Genomic DNA, 21,148 nt, shown 5'->3' on the forward strand with positions numbered 1-21,148 from the left:
CTGGGAATGGATGGAGTGATAGTAATGTGTCTCTCCATACACAGGATTACACAGTAGTGAAGAAGTCCTCTAGTGGGCGCTGTGGGGCCCCTGGGTGTGAAGGATGGGGAAGAACCCTGAGCCCAATCCCGGGGCCCCTGATACATGAGGAAATGGAGGAAGAGAAGATCCTAGAAATCACCAACAAGATGGTGGAGCTGCTGAGTGGAGAGGTGAGACTGTGGCTGCTGGGAATGCTGGGACATTATACAGTAACACCACTGGAGGGGTGGGGGGATGACTGTGTGATCATTGTGTGTGTCAGGTTCCTATAAGGTGTCAGGACGTGGCGGTCTATTTCTCCATGGAGGAGTGGGAGTATGTAGAAGGACACAAGGATCAGTACAAGGATGTGATGCTGGAGGATCAGCAGCCCCTCCCATCAGCAGGTAATAGACAGGACTATATACACACCTCCTCTCTGTATTATCTGGATGGAAAGAATGAATTCAGTCTCTGTATGTGTTCCCTCCAGTCAGATCCAGTAAGAGAACAGCACCAGAGAGATGTCCCCGTCCTCTTCTTCCTCAGGATCAGGATCAGGTAGATGGAGATGTTCCCTATGATCTGTACATCCCACCTGACTTCTCCTACTGTCTGATGACTTTTACAATGTATTTTTTTACAGACTACAAATCAGGGTGAAGATATGAACTATATTGATGCTATAAACATAATAGTAAAAGAAGAGACAGATATGAGGAGTGATGAGCAGTACAAAGAGGAAATCACTACAGGGAAAGATCTGCATTTTATTATTGCTGTGGACAAGATAGTAAAGAAAGAGGAAGAGACACATAACAGCAGTGATGAGCAGTATAAGGAGAACATCACTACAGGGAAATATCAGAACTTTACTGATGCTTTAGACATAATAGTAAAAGAAGAGGAGACAGATGACAGCAGTGATGAGCAGTATAAGGAGGACATTACTACAGGTAACCGCCCAGGTGAGTAGTGACCACTAAATGCAGAGAACTCTAATGATTGGGAAATGTAATAGAGGCCCTTACAGGGACATCTCTAATACATCTTGTGAGGTCACTAACCAGAGGAGAGAACATTCTAGATTTAGTATTAATTAATGACGTTCGGGTGTTATTGTTTTCTTTGATTATGTCACAGTAGTGCTGGATGAAGGGGCCGTGGATATTGCCTATCTGGACTTAAGCAAAGCCTGTGATACAGTTCCCCATAAAAAGCTGGTAGAGAAGTTAGTGAAAATTAATCTGTGGGGACTGGTTACAGGTGGAGGCCACAAGGGTCTGTTCCGAGTCCTGTTCATTTTAATATGTCTGTAAAGAACATAGGAGAAGGTTTGGTAGGTAAGGATAGTGATATAGGAGAAGGGTTGGTAGGTAAGGATAGTGACATAGGAGAAGGTTTGGTAGGTAAGGATAGTGATATAGGAGAAGGGTTGGTAGGTAAGGATAGTGACATAGGAGAAGGGTTGATAGGTAAGGATAGTGACATAGGAGAAGGGTTGGTAGGTAAGGATAGTGACATAGGAGAAGGATTGGGGAGAATGATATACTGGGCTGTATATAAATAATGGTATGTCGAGCTGTGCATATATATATATATATATATATATGTCTAATGATATGCTGGGCTGTATATATATATATATATATATATATATATTAAATATATGTATATATAGTGGTATGCTGGGCTGTATAGATAGAGGTACAATCAGTAGGAAGAGGGTGGTTGTGATCCCGCTGTATAGAGATCTAGTGACATCACATCTTGAATACTGTGTCCAGTTCTGGAGACCTCACCTACAGGAAGATATTGATAAAACAGAACAGGTCCTAGGACGGCTACAAAAATGGTGGAGGGTGTGAGGCATAAAATTAGGAAAGACTAAGAGATCTAAATCTGTACCGAATATTCTCCTATGTCACTATCCTTCCCTACCAAACCTTCTCCTATGTCACTATCCTTACCTACCAAACCTTCTCCTATGTCACTATCCTTACCTACCAACCCTTCTCCTACGTCACTATCCTAACCTACCAAACCTTCTCCTATGTCACTATCCTTACCTACCAAACATTCTCCTATATCACTATCCTTACCTACCAAACCTTCTCCTGTGTCAGTATCCTTACCTACCAAACCTTCTCTGATGTCACTATCCTCACCTACCAAACCTTCTCCTATGTCACTATCCTTACCTACCAAACCTTCTCCTATGTCACTATCCTTACCTACCAAACCTTCTCCTATGTCACTATCCTTACCTACCAACCCTTCTCCTATGTCACTATCCTAACCTACCAACCCTTCTCCTATGTCACTATCCCTACCTACCAATCCTTCTCCTATGTCACTATCCTCACCTACCAACCCTTCTCCTATGTCACTATCCCTACCTACCAATCCTTCTCCTATGTCACTATCCTTCCCTACCAAACCTTCTCCTATGTCACTATCCTTACCTACCAAACCTTCTCCTATGTCACTATCCTTACCTACCAACCCTTCTCCTATGTCACTATCCTAACCTACCAAACCTTCTCCTATGTCACTATCCTTACCTACTAACCCTTCTCCTATGTCACTATCCTTACCTACCAAACCTTCTCCTATGTCACTATCCTTACCTACCAAACCTTCTCCTATGTCACTATACTTACCTACCATACCTTCTCCTATGTCACTATCCTTACCTACCAACCCTTCTCCTATGTCACTATCCTTACCTACCAAACCTTCTCCTATGTCACTATCCTTACCTACCAAACCTTCTCCTATGTCACTATCCTTACCTACCAACCCTTCTCCTATGTCACTATCCTTACCTACCAAACCTTCTCCTATGTCACTATCCTTACCTACCAAACCTTCTCCTATGTCACTATCCTTCCCTACCAAACCTTCTCCTATGTCACTATCCTTACCTACCAAACCTTCTCCTATGTCGCCATCCTTACCTACCAAACCTTCTCCTATGTCGCTATCCTTACCTACCAAACCTTCTTCTATGTCGCTATCCTTACCTACCAACCCTTCTCCTATGTCGCTATCCTTACCCACCAAACCATCTCCTATGTCACTTACCTACCAAACCTTCTCCTATGTCACTTACAGACATGCAAAAAGAACAGAACCTTGTGGCCACCACTTGTTAATGTGTGCCTCCAAAGCTTTATCCCATAGTCTTAGTCGTAAATCTTCCATGTTTACTACAGATGTTAAGCTAACTGGCGTGTAGTTTCTAGATTCTTCTTTTCTACCCTTCTTATAAATTAGATACTTTTGGTAGTGCTCTTAAAAGCTATTTTCATACCCAAAATGTGGGAAATGTTTTACTTAGAAATTATGTCTTAATGAACACTGGATTTTTCACACAGGAAAGAAGCCATTTTCTTGCCAGGAATGTGGGAAAAGCTTTGTTCAGAAATCAACTCTTACTGAACACAAAAGAACTCACACAGGAGAGAGACCATTTTCATGTTCAGAATGTGGGAAATGTTTTCCTCGGAAATCAAAGCTTACTAGACATCTGAAAACTCACACAGGGGAGAAACCATTTTCATGCCCAGAATGTGAGAAATGTTTTGCTGAGAAAGCATGTCTTGATAAACACCGGATTCTTCACGCAGGAGAGAAACCATATTCATGCCATGAATGTGGGAAAGGCTTTACTGGGAAATCAAATCTTATTGAACATCAAAGAACTCACACAGGAGAAAAGCCATTTTCATGTTCAGAATGTGGAAAATGTTATAATGGGAGATCAGCTCTTGTTAGACATCAGAGAATTCATACTGGGGCAATGCCATACTCTTGCTCAGAATGTGGGAAATGTTTTAATGGAAAGTCAGCTCTTACTGAACATCAGAAAATGCACACAGGAGAGAAGCCATTTTCGTGTATAGAATGTGGGAAAAGTTTTAAGGCAAAGGCAAATCTTATTCACCACCAAAGAATTCACACAGGGGAGAAGCCATTTACATGTCACATATGTGGTAAATCATATGCTGTAAAATCCACTCTTGATGAACATCAGAGAAGTCACACAGGGGAAAAGCCATTTCCATGTTCAGAATGTGGGAAATGTTTTACTTTAAAATCAAATCTTGTTAGACATATGAGAACTCACACAGGGGTGAAGCCATATTCATGCTCAGAATGTGGGAAGTGTTTTACCCAAAAGTCAACTCTAATTCGACATCTAAGTAATCACACGGGAAAAGAGGTTTCATAACCAGGAGGTAACTTTTATTTGCTCAATTTGCTTTTTTTTTTTTTTCTTCAGAATTGCAGCAGTTTTGTATAATTGTATTTCAGCGGTGTTATATAATTATAAGTTACAAAATTACTGATATTGTGAGTTAAGGCTAAAAAGTTTATTCACATATTCATAATTTAAAAAAATCTTGGTGGTTTAAAAATAGCATAAAAAGCTGTGACATCTATTCATAATATGTTTATTTCTGTAAGGCCAAAGCTCAGATGCCTTTTAATTTTAAAATCCAGTGTGGAGTGACACATTTCACACTGGATGGTAGAGATGCTGAGGCCGACACAGTAAGTTGCGTGCACAGTCCTTTTTCTAATAAGATTTTGCTGGGTGACACCCCGGTGTGGACTGCATCCCTCCTCACCCCTCAAGGGACATTTGGTGTGCTGCCATCCAGAGTTATTTGTTATATTTAGCACAACAACCAAGATAAGTAAAAGATACAAAGGCTCTTGATGTCCTCCCGACATGTTTTGCTATACTCGCAGCATCAGCAGAGGTCTCGTACATGGAAGTCCTATTTGGTCATGTACCCTCCTGTACTGCCCTTTCCCATGTGAGGAGGAGAAGCATCATAGCCAATCAGGTATGTGTACATCACGACAATATTCTGTGGTTGGACCGGCCTAATTGTAACTAGAAAAAACTCAACTTAACTCCTTCACGTCAGTAATCTGTATATATACGTTCCTATAGCACATACCCCATGCAGTAGAAATGTACATAATAGTTCCTGACTGTGAAGGGGTTAGGTGTGTGTGGGAGCGCTGCAGTGAGAGTGGCCCTGTACACATCAGTGTTTCTGGAGCTGAGGATGATGAGAGGCAGCTGCAATCCCGCAGCTGCCTCTCATTAACCCCATAAATGTAGCGATCGTGGCGTTTAAGGTAGTGACAGGACAAGCTCCTGTCACTGAGTGATCGGGACCTCCGCAGCCATGCTGCAGGGAGTCCCGATCGCCTGTGCCGACAGGTGGGGGAAAGCCACTTATCTCCGTCCTGTCGGATTGGCCATCCATGCATAGTCTGCTCTCAGGCAGGCTCTATGCACAGATTTCTAATAACACTGATCTATGCTATGACATGGCATAGATCAATACGTGCAATCTATGCATGTTTTAAAGTGAAAAAAAGTGTAATTAAAAAAGTTTTTTAAAGTTAAAAAAAAACTTATAACCCCCACCCCAAAAAAAGTCTAATATACCCCCTTGCCCATTATAAAAATATAAATAAATAAATAAACATATTATATATCATAGCGCACGGAATTGTCCGATCTATTAAACTGTAACATTTTTTTACCGCATGGTGATTGGCATAAGTGAAAAGAAAAAAAAACAAACACCAAGATTGCTGATCTTCTTTAAAATCAGGAAAAAAAATTATAAAAAGCAATCAAGATTTTTCTGTTACAACAATATGATTATAAGAAAAACTAGAGATCATGGCGCAAAAAATGACACCCCGACCAGCCCTGTAGGTGGAAAAATAAAAGCGCTATGGCATTTAGAAGGCGGGGAGGAACATTACATTAATTTGACCCGGACATCCGAGCATCAATGGGCTCAGTCTTGAAGGGGTTAAAATAATTGTAAATAAAAAAAAAACAAAAAAAAAAAAAACAACATATTTGGTATTACTACATCTGGAATTGCCCAGACTATTACAGAATTTTTTTTTCACATGACATCCCAGAAAAAATGAATAAAAATTACGGTAACAGTCAATTCTTTGCTCAGAGAGTGGCTGGTGCGGAGGCAGTGAGCCCTCTCATAAACAGGCTATGGCACACTGAGGAAGGCGGGATTCCGCGGCAGAGAGATCCTCTGCAGAATTCCACCACATTTACTTAGTGTGAACATACCCTAAATGTGGTAACAATAATAACCAGAGATCACAGTGCAAAAATGATCATTCTGTCTGTTCAGGGCCCTGCCGGAGATGGAATACTTCCGGAAGTACCATTCACTGCATACACTTTACAGTGCAGTCCATGGCTCTTCCGGAAAATTCTGGAAAGATTTTTACAGCGTATCAAGCATCGCCGCTTGCTTTCACAAATAACATCACTCTTGTCCTCAGTTTGGGTCCAACGTTGCAGCTCAATTTTATTAACATGAATAAAGCCAAAATATAATACCACACACAACCTGAGGACAGAGGTGGCGCTGTTTTTGCAAGAAAGTAATTGCTTTTTTTTATACACATTATCTTTTTTTTAGGAAGTTGCAATAGTTATTTTACATAGAAGATATATTTGTCTGACATCTGTCTCCCTGATTTAACATATACAGTAACAGTGTCAGCAATTTGGAATGTGAATTACAGCTGACAGATTCACTTTTACCCCCGAAAGTGGCTGCGGCGTAAAGGGTTAAAGTGGTTATCTGGGATATAACTATATTTTACCAGGCTGCAAGGGAGATGTCAGGGACATACATACTTACCTGTCCCGCTCCACCGTGAGGTCCTGGCTGCCAGTTCTCCACCACTGCCAGCAATTTCAAAAGATCCAGCGATGTCTCAATCCTGTCGGAAATGGAAGCTCGGTATAAAATCTAAACTGTGCTCCATTTCTAGCGGGAAGGTCGTGTCATCAGGTGTTTTGAAATCACTGGGGAAGAGTGGGCGGCCCAGGACCTGGCAATGAAAGTGGAGCTAGACAGGTAAGTATATGTGTCTGACATCTCCTCCAGAGCGATGGCAGCATAGCAAAATAGAATTTATCCCAGACAACCCCTTTAAGTAGCTTAAAAGTGTTGTCCAATACCAGAAAAGGGGACAGATATCAGTAGTGGATATTGCATGCGGGTTATACTGTTATTATTTATTTATAGAGCGCCCTTAATTCCAGAGCGCTATAAGAGAGAAAGGGGTAACAAATAGGGACAATGGAAGGTCAAAAACACATTACACAAAGGCAAATGGCAGACTGATACATGGGGGAAGAGGACCCTGCCCGCGAGGGCCTACAATCTATAAATATATATCAAGCCCAGCTACATGTACATCACACACACACAGCTCAGCTACATGTACATTACACATATACAGCTCAGCTACATGTACATCACACACAGCTCAGCTACATGTACATTACACACACACAGCTCAGCTACATGTACATTACACACATACAGCTCAGCTACATGTACATCACACACACAGCTCAGCTACATGTACATCACACACACATACAGCTCAGCTACATGTACATTACACACATACAGCTCAGCTACATGTACATTACACACATACAGCTCAGCTACATGTACATTACACATATATATAGCTCAGCTACATGTACATTACACACATACAGCTCAGCTACATGTACATTACACACATACAGCTCAGCTACATGTACATTACACACATACAGCTCAGCTACATGTACATTACACACATACAGCTCAGCTACATGTACATTACACACATACAGCTCAGCTACATGTACATTACACACATACAGCTCAGCTACATGTACATTACACACATACAGCTCAGCTACATGTACATTACACACATACAGCTCAGCTACATGTACATTACACATATACAGCTCAGCTACATGTACATTACACACATATACAGCTCAGCTACATGTACATTACACACATACAGCTCAGCTACATGTACATTACACATATACAGCTCAGCTACATGTATTGTACACACACAAATACAGCTCAGCTACATGTACATTACACACATACAGCTCAGCTACATGTACATTACACACATACAGCTCAGCTACATGTACATTACACATACAGCTCAGCTACATGTACATTACACACACATACAGCTCAGCTACATGTACATTACACACAGGGCTCTTCTGCAGGCATATATAACACACACATACACAGCTCTGCTCCACACACATAGCTCTGCTGCACACACATCACTTCAGCTCATCCAGCACAGCAGAGTCCTGCATACACTGAGCAGCAGCCCCTGACCATGTGACTCCTCCTCCATGTGACTGATCACATGACTGTGACATCATGGCAGGTCCTGGAAGCAAAGGGGAAGCACACGGCTCCTGTACAGCTCTGCAGGTGGAGGTACAGTATATATATCTATGTGTCCATTGTTGTTAACCCCTTCTGGATAATACCGGATTAGTTTAGCTGTTGGTCTGTGGAGCAGGACACAGATATCACAGGGAGTGAGACGCTGTGCTCTCCTATGTAGAGATTGGTTTTGGTCAGATTAGGCCCTGGTTGTCATGGCGACCCCTCACACCTCATGAATGGTGCCTAACCCTTGTTTTTGCAGCAGATGGTAGATGTGCATTACAGCCGGCACTGGTTAGGCTGGGTTCACACTGCGTTTCTGCAATCCGGTTTTTTTTCCATCCGTTTTTTGCAAAAAAAAACCGGATGCATTTGTGTGCATCCGTTTTGATCAATTTTTCCATTGACTTCCATTGTAAAAAAAAACGGATCAAAACTGATCCTTTTTTTTTTTTACGGGCACTAAAACGTAGCTGACACTACTTTTGTGTCCGTCAAAAAAAAAGCTGATCCGTTTTGCATCCGTTTTTTGAAAAAAACGGATTGTGTGAACCCAGCCTTACAGAGGGTGCGGCTATTCCTCTGGTATACACAGCAGTCACAGTACATGAGGAAGTTTAGCTCCTAAAGAGGTTCTCCAGCTTTAGAAAAACATGGCCACTTTCTTCCATAGACAGCAACGCTCTTGTCTCCAGGTCAGGTGTGGTTGTCAATTGAGCTCCATTCACTTCAATGGAACTGAGTTGCAAAACCTGGACCCAAACTGAAGACAAGAGCGGTGCTGTCTCTGGAAGAAAGTGGCCATGTTTTCTAAGACTGGATAACCCCTTTAACCCCTTAAGGACAGAGCCTGAAATGGCCTTAATGACAGAGACAAATTTTATGAATATGACCTGTGTCACTTTAGTCATTAATAACTTCGGGATGCTTTTACCTATCCGGCTGATTCTGAGACTGTTTTCTCGTGACATATTGTACTTCACGTTTCTGGTAAATTGGAGTCGATATTTATAACGAATATTTATGAAAAAAAACCAAATAACGTGAAAAATTGTGAAAAAATGCATTTTTCCAACTTTGAAACTTTTTTGCTTATACAGAAAATGGTTATACCACATAAATTATATATTAAATAGCATTAGCAACATGTCTACTTTATGTTGGCGGCATTTATTAAACTATCTTTCATTTTTTTTAGACAATAGGAAGCTTAAAACATTAGCAGCAAATTTCCAAATTTTCTGTAAAATTTCAAAATCAGATATTTTTAGGGACCTGTTCAGGTTTAAAGTGTGTTTGAGGGGCCTGTATGTTAGAAAGCCCCACAAAGCACCCCATTTCAGAAACTGCACCCCCCAAACTCTGCAAAAGCATATCCAGAAAGTGTTTTAACCCTTTAGGGGAGTCACAGAAATAAAAACTAAATGTGTAAGAAATTAAAAAATTTTAATTTTCTGTGCAGAGATTTTATTGTAATCCAATATTTTTCATATTTATAAACTTATTACCAGAGAAATGCACCCCAATACTGATTGCCCCGTTTCTTTAGTTTATAGAAATACCCCATATGTGGCCCTATTGCGCTATTTGACGCAACCACAAGCCTCAGATACAAAGGAGCGCCTAGTGAATTTCAACGCCTCCGTTATATTTGGTCATTTCTGACCGTACCACTTCAGGTTGGCAGAGGCTCTGGGGTGCCAAAACCTAAAAAACACCCCTAAAGGGACACCATTTAGAAAACTACACCCCTCGAGGAATGTAACAAGGGGTGCGGTGAGGATCTGGACCCCACAGGTGCTTCACAGATTTTCAGAATAATGTGGTGTGAAAAAAGAAAAATGTATTTTTTACACTATAACGTTGTTCTAGACTTCAATTTTTCATTTTCACAATAGAATAAAAAGAAAAAAAAAACACAAAGCATGTAGCGCAGTTTCTCCCGAGTACAGAAATACCCAACATGTGGACATAAAGTGCCAAGGGGGCGCAGGACGAGCCTCCAAAGGGAAGGAGCGCCAATTGGCCTTTGCAAGCTGGATTTTACTGGAATGGATTTCAAGGGCCATGTCGCATTTACAGAGCCCTCGTGCTGCCAAGACACTTGAAACCCCCCACAAGTGACTACATTCTGGAAACTACACCCCTCAAGGAATCTAACAAGGGGTGCAGTGAGCATATGGACCCCACTGGTGACGGGCACAAATGTGGAACAATGTTACGTGAAAGGGAAATTTTTCATTTTTTCACTTTCACGGCACAAATGTGCCCGTCATCAAGGGGTCCATATCCTCATTACACCCCTTGTTAGATTCCTTGAGGGGTGTAGTTTCCAGAATGGGGTCACTTGTGGGGGGTTTCAAGTGTCTTGGCAGCACGAGGGCTCTGTAAATGCGACATGGCGTTCATCATCCATTCTGGCCGAATCCAGCCTCCAAAATCCAAATGGCGCTCCTTCCCTTCAGAGGCTTGCCCTGCACCCACATGGCGCTTTATGTCCACATGTGGGGTAATTACGGACTCAGGGGGAATTGCTCTACACATTTTGTGTTTTTTTTTCATCTTTTAACCCCTTGTGAAAATGAAAAAATCAAGACAAGATCAATGATTTAGTGTAAAAATTAAGCATTTTTTACTCTAAATGTTGGTCTAGCCTTGATTTTTTCCATTTCCACAAGAAGTTAAAAAAGAAAATGAACACAAAACGTGTAGAGTAATTTCCCCTGAGTACGAAAATAATAATTCAACCTGTGTTGATCCAGAGGAAGGCAAAAAACCCTCGTGAGGTAGACAACAGTAGCCTCATTACTGGGAAAAAATTCCTTCCCGACTCCATAATGGCGATCAGAATAATCCCCGGATCAACGTGACCCCTGAAATAGGAATAAGGGACAGAATTTAGATAATGTAGAACCCCAATGACGTGTGGTACGCCTTGAAGCGATCCAGTATGCAGAGGCCGGGGGGATCAGGACAGGTGTCACACGGGAAAATGGTGTCCTTCCTGATCCCCCTGTTACCCCACACTCTGCACTTCTTCTGGGGTCTCCCGTTCTCCAGTGTGGGGGACGTCACCTGGAAAATTTTTTCCTGGTGCGATACGGGGTCCCTCATATCCAGAAGCGCTGGGTCCGCTCCATGGCTGCTAAATATTAGGGCTCTATTACTGCCTCTGATATTTTCGGATTGTGCGGCAAGCTACAGTAGCTCGGGCAGCGAGGGACCGGAAGAGGGGGTGCTGGTATAAAAGTTATCCCCGTACAGGTGGTAACCTTTATCCAGCAGTGGGAAGATCAGTTCCCAAACGATCTTCCCACTAACTCCGAGGATGGGGGGGGTATGCAGGATTCGGGTGTCCCTTCCTACATACACTCTAAGGGTACGTGCACACTGCGGAATCGCGACAGATATCCCTTCACGCATTCCGCAGCTGGCACCCACCGGCAGACTGATGCAGGCGTGCGTCTCCGTCCGTGTCATGGACTTCATTCTATGCACGGGCGGATTCCTCTCTCCGACCAATGTGTTCATTCTTTGGATGGACGATGGAATCCGCCCGTGCATAGAATGGAGTCTATGACATGGGTGGAGACACACGCCTGCATCGGTCTGCCGATGGGTGCCAGCTGCGGAATGCACAAAGGGTTATCCTTCGCCATTCCGCAGTGTGCACATACCCTAAATCTGTAATTGTACCCTGAGTTACTCTCACAGAGTTTGTAGAATTTCACGCCATACCGTCATCTCTTATTGGGACGGTACTGGCGGAAAAGACGTGTCTGGGGGGCAGCGTACGCTACGCTACCCCCAGACACGTCACTGAATGATGAGGAGGATGAGGATGAATGGAGGAACGAAGTATCCCCCCATTCATCCTCACTGGCTGTTTCGGTGTCGGAGGCATCAATAGCGTATGCCTCTGACGCCGAAAACACCCTGGGGGCCATCTTTATACGGGGATTGGTATATGGGGTATGTAAATGTGTTCTGGTGTAGTGTAAAACTTTATTTTGTGTAGTGTGGTGTAATGTAGTGTTTTTTTACGGTTTTTTTTACAGTAAGAAAAAATATACCTACGCCAAAAAAGAAGCTGCTGATAAATGCCGCACTTATGTGGCGGTAGGATATAGGGGGGGTGGCGGTAGGATATAGGGGGGAAAACCTACGCCAAAAAGGAGGAGTTGCTGATCAGCGGCGCACTTGCGTGCGATGCTGATTAGCACTCAGCGGCGTTAGGGCGAATAAAAAGAAAAAAAAAAATTTGGGAAAAAAACCAAAACTTTTTACCCCAAAGCAAATGATCAGTGTATAATATACACTGATCAGCCGCTAGGCGGCAGTAAAATGGAGCTGGCGGAGATGGCCGAAGATGGGGGTGACGGAAAAGCCTGAAGAGCCGAAGATTCCCGAACGACCGAACGAACCCGGAAGTGGCGGCGACAAGGAGAAGAGGAAGCGGGACCGCGAATCTTCGTTCCGGAGGCCAGGATCAGGTGAGTATGGTACACCTGCACCACACACACACCTGTTCTGCATCCCTCAGCTACCTAGCTGAGGGGTGCAGAACTCGGCCGGACACTTTTTAACTGTTAGATCGCCGTGATGGGCCGGCCGGTACTGGCCGGCCTATCACGGCGATCGTGGGGGTGGCACCGGCGCCATCTTTGTTGGGGACACTAATGGCGACACTTTCACCGATGACCCGGAAAGCTGTATTCAGCTGTATTCAGCTGCTATCGGCTGATCTGTATTAATCAGCCGATAGCAGCGATCGTCGGCACTGGGGGGGGGGGGGGGGGTTAATCACCCCCCGTGCCGACGAGCAGAGATGGCCTGCTATACATTATAGCAGGCCATCTTCCCCGAGCGGGGAAACATTGGGCGTAAATTTACGCCCTGGTGCGTTAAGTACCAGGCTGCGAGGGCGTAAATTTACGCCTGATGTCGTTAAGGGGTTAAAGGCGTTATCCAGTACGTTTAATCTTGCTTTCCTTATATAAGACATAATGGACATCTTGCTACAAAAACATGGCCACTTTCTTTCAGAGACAACACGACTCTTGTCACCAGTTCAGGTGCGGTTTGCAATTAAGTTCCATTCACTTCAATGGAACTGAGCAGCATAACCCCACCCAAGCTGGAGACAAGAGTGGGGCTGTCTCTGGTAGAAAGTGACCATGTTTTTGTAGCGCTGGATAACCCCTTTAAGTTTACCTCTCTGTGTTCCCCCAGTGTCCTTCTATGTTGTCTCCAGATCTACCACTGACTGCAGTTGCTACCACTTTGGAAATGAACTCATCTCAGCAATGACAGCCTGCTCAGCCAATCACTGATTGAGACAGGACATCGCCAAGGCCAGTGATTGGCTGAGAGGCTGTCACTGCTGAGATTAGTTTTTTATCGTAAAAGGCTACAGTCATCAGGTAACCTGGAGACACTGCAGGAGGACACCGGGGGAGCCTGGAGAGGTAAGGATTAGAGGTTTGGTATGTTTTCTACAAGGGAAGTAACATATAAAAAGTTTTAAAGTGGCCATAATCCCGTTTTATTATGATCTCTCTATCTCCCACACCTAAAAATCCCCTATATACTCACCCTGACTTTTTACCTCCTACCAAATTAAGACACTCCACTAACCACCTGTCCAAATTGTAGCAATCATTATTTTGGCAGCTGACATCTTTACTTTTCTCTGACTTTAGCTTACTGTAAGACACAGTTTCATCTTCTTTTCAATTCAGGTTCCTACTATCCAGGATAATCTGCTGATAACTCTCCTGACTGACCAACCATGGAGAGAGACAGGAAGAAGATGGCGGAAAGGATAATATCCCTCACCCTACACATACTCTTCCTGCTTACTGGAGAGGTGAGGGATTCTGGGAGTGATGTCATCATGACATCATTCTTATCTATGGAATTACAGATGGATAGGACTGGAGAGGTGAGGGATTCTGGGAGTGATGTCATCATGACATCATTCTTATCTATGGAATAACAGATGGATAGGACTGGAGAGGTGAGGGATTCTGGGAGTGATGTCATCATGACATCATTCTTATCTATGGAATAACAGATGGATAGGACTGGAGAGGTGAGGGATTCTGGGAATGGATGGAGTGATAGTAATGTGTCTCTCCATACACAGGATTACACAGTAGTGAAAAAGTCCTCTAGTGGGCGCTGTGGGGCCCCTGGGTGTGAAGGATGGGGAAGAACCCTGAGCCCAATCCCGGGGCCCCTGATACATGAGGAAATGGAGGAAGAGAAGATCCTAGAAGTCACCAACAAGATGGTGGAGCTGCTGAGTGGAGAGGTGAGACTGTGGCTGCTGGGAATGCTGGGACATTATACAGTAACACCACTGGAGGGGTGGGGGGGATGACTGTGTGATCATTGTGTGTGTCAGGTTCCTATAAGGTGTCAGGACGTGGCGGTCTATTTCTCCATGGAGGAGTGGGAGTATGTAGAAGGACACAAGGATCAGTACAAGGATGTGATGCTGGAGGATCAGCAGCCCCTCCCATCAGCAGGTAATAGACAGGACTATATACACACCTCCTCTCTGTATTATCTGGATGGAAAGAATGAATTCAGTCTCTGTATGTGTTCCCTCCAGTCAGATCCAGTAAGAGAACAGCACCAGAGAGATGTTCCCGTCCTCTTCTTCCTCAGGATCAGGATCAGGTAGATGGAGATGTTCCCTATGATCTGTACATCCCACCTGACTTCTCCTACTGTCTGATGACTTTTACAATATTTCTCTCACATCTTATGAATTAGGATGAAGATGGGAACAATATTAATGCTCCAGAGACAGATGTGAGCAGTGGTGAGCGGTATAAGGAGGAAAATACAGGGAAAGATCTGAACTGTATTATTGCTATGGACAAAACAATAAAAGAAGAAGAGACAGATATGAGCAGTGATGAGCAGTATAAGGAGGATATTACTACAAGGAAGGATCTGAACTACAATAACGATACATATATGAAAGTGAAAGAAGAAGAGACAGATGAAAGCAGTAATGAGCAGTATAAGGAGGATATCACTACAGGTAACTGCCCGAGTAGTGACCACTAAATACAGAAAACACTCACACTTTCTTTGTGGAGTTATATCAGTTTTTAGCTACATAGCACTTTCAAACCTATCTATAGGGATCTGTTATTAGAATAGGTGTGATCTATAGGGATCTGGTATTAGGATAGGTGTCATCTATAGGCCTCCAGGTTCAACTCAGAACTATGAGAACATTTGTTGACTTGAGAAAATTATCAAAAAGTCAGTAAAAAGCGGCATTGTAGTTATTGGTGATTTAAACATGTAGGAGCATGAATGTAGTAGAGGCCCTTACAGGGGCATCTCGTGTCAGTACTGTGTGGGAACATAGCCTAAATGATATATTGTTTTAGCTATAATTGTTGTGATGAGAATACCCCATTAAGCTAACTGGCCTGTAGTCTCCAGCTTAATCCTTACTACCCTTTATGTGGGTGGGTATCAGATTATACAGCCCTGGTCATTCACTTATAATATTGTACAAAATAGACTCTGTACATTGATGCTAAATGTTTTGAGGTTATATTACTGAAAGTTAATAAAAATATTTTTTATACTTGGCAGATGATTCTACCAGGAGCTCAGGGGGACATCAGATCTCCTCAGAGGATCATATCACACAAGATACATATCAAGAGCATTCCATGACCCCAGATACACCATCAGCCCCTCACAGCAAAGATCTGTCATCTGATCCCTTTCAAGAAGTCCAACCTTTTCATTCATCACAGACTCCTGGGCAAAATAGAAGTAACAAAATGAATGTTGAACGTGAAAAGCCATTTTCATGTTCACAATGTGGAAAATGTTTTACTCATAAGAAAAATCTTGTGAGACATCAGAAAATTCACACAAGGGAGAAGCTGTTTTCATGCCTAGAATGCAGGAAATGTTTTACTTTTAAATCAGATCTTGATAGACATAAGATAACTCACATAGAGAAAAAATCATTTCTATGTTCACATTGTGGCAAATGTTTTACTACAAAACTGAAACTTGTCTCACATCAAAAAACTCACACAGAGAAGAGGCCAGTCTCATGTTCAGCATGTGGGAAAAATTTTCTTCGGAAATCAGATCTTATTATACATCTGAGAACTCATACAGGGGATAAGCCATTTTCATGCCCAAAATGTGGGAAATGTTTTACTCAGAAAATAAGTCTTGATAGGCATCAACTTCTTCACACAGGAAAGGTGCCATTTTCATGTCATGAATGTGGTAAAGGCTTTATTCGGAAATCAACTCTTATTGAACATCAAAGAACTCACACAGGAGAGAAGCCATTTTTGTGTTCAGAATGTGGAAAATGTTATAATGGGAAATCGGCTCTTGTTCAACATCAAAGAATTCACCTAGGAGCAATGCCATACTCTTGCACAGAATGTGGGAAAAATTTTAATGTGAAGTCAGCTCTTATTGAACATCAGAGAATACACACAGGGGAGAAGCCATTTTTATGCCCAGAATGTGGGAAATGTTTTGCTCAGAAATCATGTCTTGCGAAACACCAGATTCTTCACACAGGAAAGAAGCCATTTTCATGCCATGAATGTGGTAAAGGCTTTATTCAGAAATCAACTCTTGTTGAACATCAAAGAACTCACACTGGAGAAAGGCCATTTTCATGTTCAGAATGTGGAAAATGTTATAATGGGAAATCGGCTCTTGTTAGACATCAGAGAATTCATACAGGAGAGAAGCCGTTTTTATGTTCAGAATGTGGGAAAGGTTTTAATTTAAAGTCAGCTCTTCTTGAACATCAAATAACTCACACAGGAGAGAAGCCATATTCATGCCATGAATGTGGAAAAGGCTTTATCCAAAATTCATCTCTTATTGAACATCAAAGAACTCACACAGGAGAGAAGCCATTTTCATGTCCAGAATGTGGAAAATGTTATAATTGGAAAAAAGCTCTTGTTAGACATCAGAGAATTCACACAGAGGAGAAGCCTTTTTCATGCCCAGAATGTGGGAAACGTTTCTATGCAAAGTCAGATTTTATTAGACATCATAGAATTCACACAGGGGAGAAGCCTTTTTCATGCCCAGAATGTGGGAAAGGTTTTAATACTAAGCCAACTCTTATTGACCATCAAAAAATTCACACAGGGGAGGAGCCATTTTCATGCCACATATGTGGGAAATCATATGCTGTAAGATCAACTCTTGATGAACATCTGAAAAGTCACACAGGGGAGAGGCCATTTTCATGTTCAGAGTGTGAGAAATGTTTCACTTTGAAATCACGGCTTGTTAGACATATGAGAATTCACACAGGGGAGAAGCCATATTCGTGCTCAGAATGTGGGAAGTGCTTTACCCAAAAGTCAACTCTAATAAGACATCAAAGAACCCATATGGGAAAATAATTTTCATGACCAGAATGGAGTAAAGGGTTTCAGCTAAAATAACAGGAGAGCCACGCCTGTAAATATTGATTTTCTTGCAGCTTCTGAAATAATAAAGAAAGGCGTTTTGAGCAAGGGTAGGGGGCATAATTAATGTGACCAGAGATGTTCCATTCTGAAGTTGATGGTACAAAGCTGAGTAGGTGCTTACAATGCGAAATCTTTGACCCATTTGCAGAAGACTAGGATTTAAACCCTTGAAGGCCGAGCCCATTGATGGCCGGATGGCCGGGTCAAATTAGTGCAATGTTCTTCCCCGCCTTTTAAGATAAGAGCCATAGTGCTTTCATTATTCCACCTACAGGGCTGGTTGCGGTGTAATTTTTTGCGCCATGATCTCTATTTTTTATTATCATCATATTGGTGTAACAGAAAACGCCGTTCACCGTGCGGGAACAATAATGGGCAAAGGGGTATATTAAACTTTTATAGGGAGGGGGGTTTATAAGGGTTTTTTTAATACTTTTTAAAACTAATTAGTGATCTGCTGATCATTGATACAATACACTGCACTACTACGATAGTGTATTGTCTATGGTCAGCACTGTGCAATCCGCTCAGCCATATACAAGATCAGGAGCCCGGACTTCGCGATCACGTGACTATACCCATGTGGCCACCGGAAGCCGTTACATGCCACTGACATGATTTGACAGTGGCATTTACCAGGTTAAACTACCCAGGAGCGTAGCAGAGCCTTCCGACACATACACCATAAAAAGGCATAAGTATCAGAATAAAGCCCCTTGGTGACCACTGTGAAAAGGCATATTGGCGGTCACTAAGTGGTTAAGAAAATCAAAACAGGTTCTTGCCCACAATGTTTTAAAGGATCACAGCAGGCTCTTACCCACAATTAGAAGGAGGGTCCCCACTGGGCTCTCATCCACAGTTTCACCCACAATTTTTACGTGGATCGATACCAGGAGGGTCACACCAGGCTTTCATCTATCATTTTTACGGAGGTCACCACCAAATGTCATGGCTTCTTAAGAATACTGTATTGTTATTTATCGTCACTACTCTATACAGAGTGTGGAGTTGGGAGGGATCATTTGTGCGCCTACTGCCCTTCATGTACACCAAACTCCAATTCACCTGCGCGGTCATCTACCACCTCCTCCACAGCGTTCATTGCAGTCAGGTTTCAGCCCTCCACCAATGTTCAATTTCAAATTCAATTCAAATAAAATTTTCTATTTCAAATTGTATATTAAAAAAAAAATTCATGGGGTCACACAAGACAATTTTTAGCGGGTCACACCAGGGTGTTGCGCAAAAGTACGATGCTGAATTTTGCATTATTCACCCACGCCCTTCCCAACAACATTACTGGAAAGTGGCTGTGGGCAGAGTTACCACACTTGCTCTCTCAATTTACTTTTCAGGACTAGTAATCTCTCATTGTCATTATACAGAAGTGATAACAAGTTTAAAAAGGTTCACACCAGGCTCTCGCCCACAATTATTTATTTATTTATTTTTATTTTATTTTATTTTTTTTTGGGGGGGGGGTTTCACGTCACCACCAAATTCCATGGCCTTTTAAGAATAGAGTCAGGTGTCATCCTCCCACCAATGTTGAATTCTAAATTCAACTTTAATTAAAGCAAATGTACCATTATTATTACTGAAATATATATATATATATCTATATATTCCAGTTCAAAAAATAAATCCCGGCACTCCAAAGATCAAGTTAGTGTCTTTTATTGAAAAACTTCATTAGTGCACAGCACAGCAAATAGGTTATGATGCAACGTTTCGGCAGTCAGTTACCGCCATTTTCAAGCATAACCATAGTGACAACAACCTCCATTAAATACATGTGCATTCATTAAACAAGTGTCATTTCATAGGTGCAGATACATGTCAATTAAATTCAAACATCGTGACGTGTCCATTCCGTCACACCTCAAGGGTGTGTGTAGTGTCCGTGATTTTTGTTCAGGATTTTGCGCTCGAAAAATCCTGAACAAAAATCACGGACACTACACACACCCTTGAGGTGTGTCTGAATGGACACGTCACGATGTTTGAATTTAATTGACATGTATCTGCACCTATGAAATGACACTTGTTTAATGAATGCACATGTATTTAATGGAGGTTGTTGTCACTACGGTTATGCTTGAAAATGGCGGTAACTGACTGCCGAAACGTTGCATCATAACCTATTTGCTGTGCTGTGCACTAATGAAGTTTTTCAATAAAAGACACTAACTGGATCTTTGGAGTGCCGGGATATATTTTTTGAACTGGAATCTATTGAGTCCGTGGTCTGGACATTCCCTGGCACCCGTGTTTCTAGGAGGTGCGGCTGGATATCGATTATATATATATATATATATATATATATATATATATATATATATATACACACACTTACCGGCCACTTTATTAGGTACACCATGCTAGTAACGGGTTGGACCCCCTTTTGCCTTCAGAGCTGCCTCAATTCTTGGTGGCACAGATACAACAAGGTGCTGGAAGCTTCCTCAGAGATTTTGGTCCATATTGACATGATGACATCACACAATTGCCGCAGATTTGTCGGCTGCACATCCATGATGCCAATCTCCCGTTCCACCACATCCCAAAGATGCTCTATTGGATTGAGATCTGGTGACTGTGGAGGCCATTTGAGTACAGTGAACTCATTGTCATGTTCAAGAAACCAGTCTGAGATGATTCTAGCTTTATGACATGGCGCATTATCCTGCTGAAAGTAGCCATCAGATGTTGGGTACATTGTGGTCATAAAGGGATGGACATGGTCAGCAACAATACTCAGGTAGGCTGTGGCGTTGCAACGATGCTCAATTGGTACTAAGGGGCCCAAAGAGTGCCAAGAAAATATTCCCCACACCATGACACCACCACCACCAGCCTGAACCGTTAATACAAGGCAGGATGGATCCATGCTTTCATGTTGTTGACGCCAAATTCTGACCCTACCATCCGAATGTCGCAGCAGAAATCGAGACTCATCAGACCAGGCAACGTTTTTCCAATTTTCTACTGTCCAATTTCGATGAGCTTGTGCAAATTGTAGCCTCAGTTTCCTGTTCTTAGCTAAAAGGAGTGGCACCCGGTGTGGTCTTCTGCTGCTGTAGCCCATCTGCCTCAAAGTTCAAAGTACTGTGCGTTCAGAGATGCTCTTCTGCCTACCTTGGTTGTAACGGTTGGCTATTTGAGTCACTGTTGCCTTTCTATCAGCTGGAACCAGTCTGCCCATTCTCCTCTGACCTCTGGCATCAACAAGGCATTTCCGCCCACAGAACTGCCGCTCACTGGATGTTTTTTCTTTTTCGGACCATTCTCTGTAAACCCTAGAGATGGTTGTGCGTGAAAATC

At 42.5% G+C, this 21,148-nt stretch overlaps 1 protein-coding gene across 1 annotated transcript in view; it reads left to right on the forward strand.

Annotated features, from left to right (window-relative positions):
• LOC138787565 (zinc finger protein 850-like) overlaps positions 1–21,148 on the forward strand; it is a 124,967-nt gene that overhangs the window by 83,171 nt on the left and 20,648 nt on the right. Inside the window, exons 3-4 of the mRNA XM_069964912.1 lie at positions 668–989; positions 15,942–17,739. Coding sequence (XP_069821013.1) covers positions 668–989; positions 15,942–17,739 — 2,120 coding nt within the window. The remainder of the gene's footprint in view (positions 1–667; positions 990–15,941; positions 17,740–21,148) is intronic.

This window comes from Dendropsophus ebraccatus, chromosome 3 (assembly GCF_027789765.1).
Source record: "Dendropsophus ebraccatus isolate aDenEbr1 chromosome 3, aDenEbr1.pat, whole genome shotgun sequence".
NCBI lineage: Eukaryota > Metazoa > Chordata > Amphibia > Anura > Hylidae > Dendropsophus > Dendropsophus ebraccatus.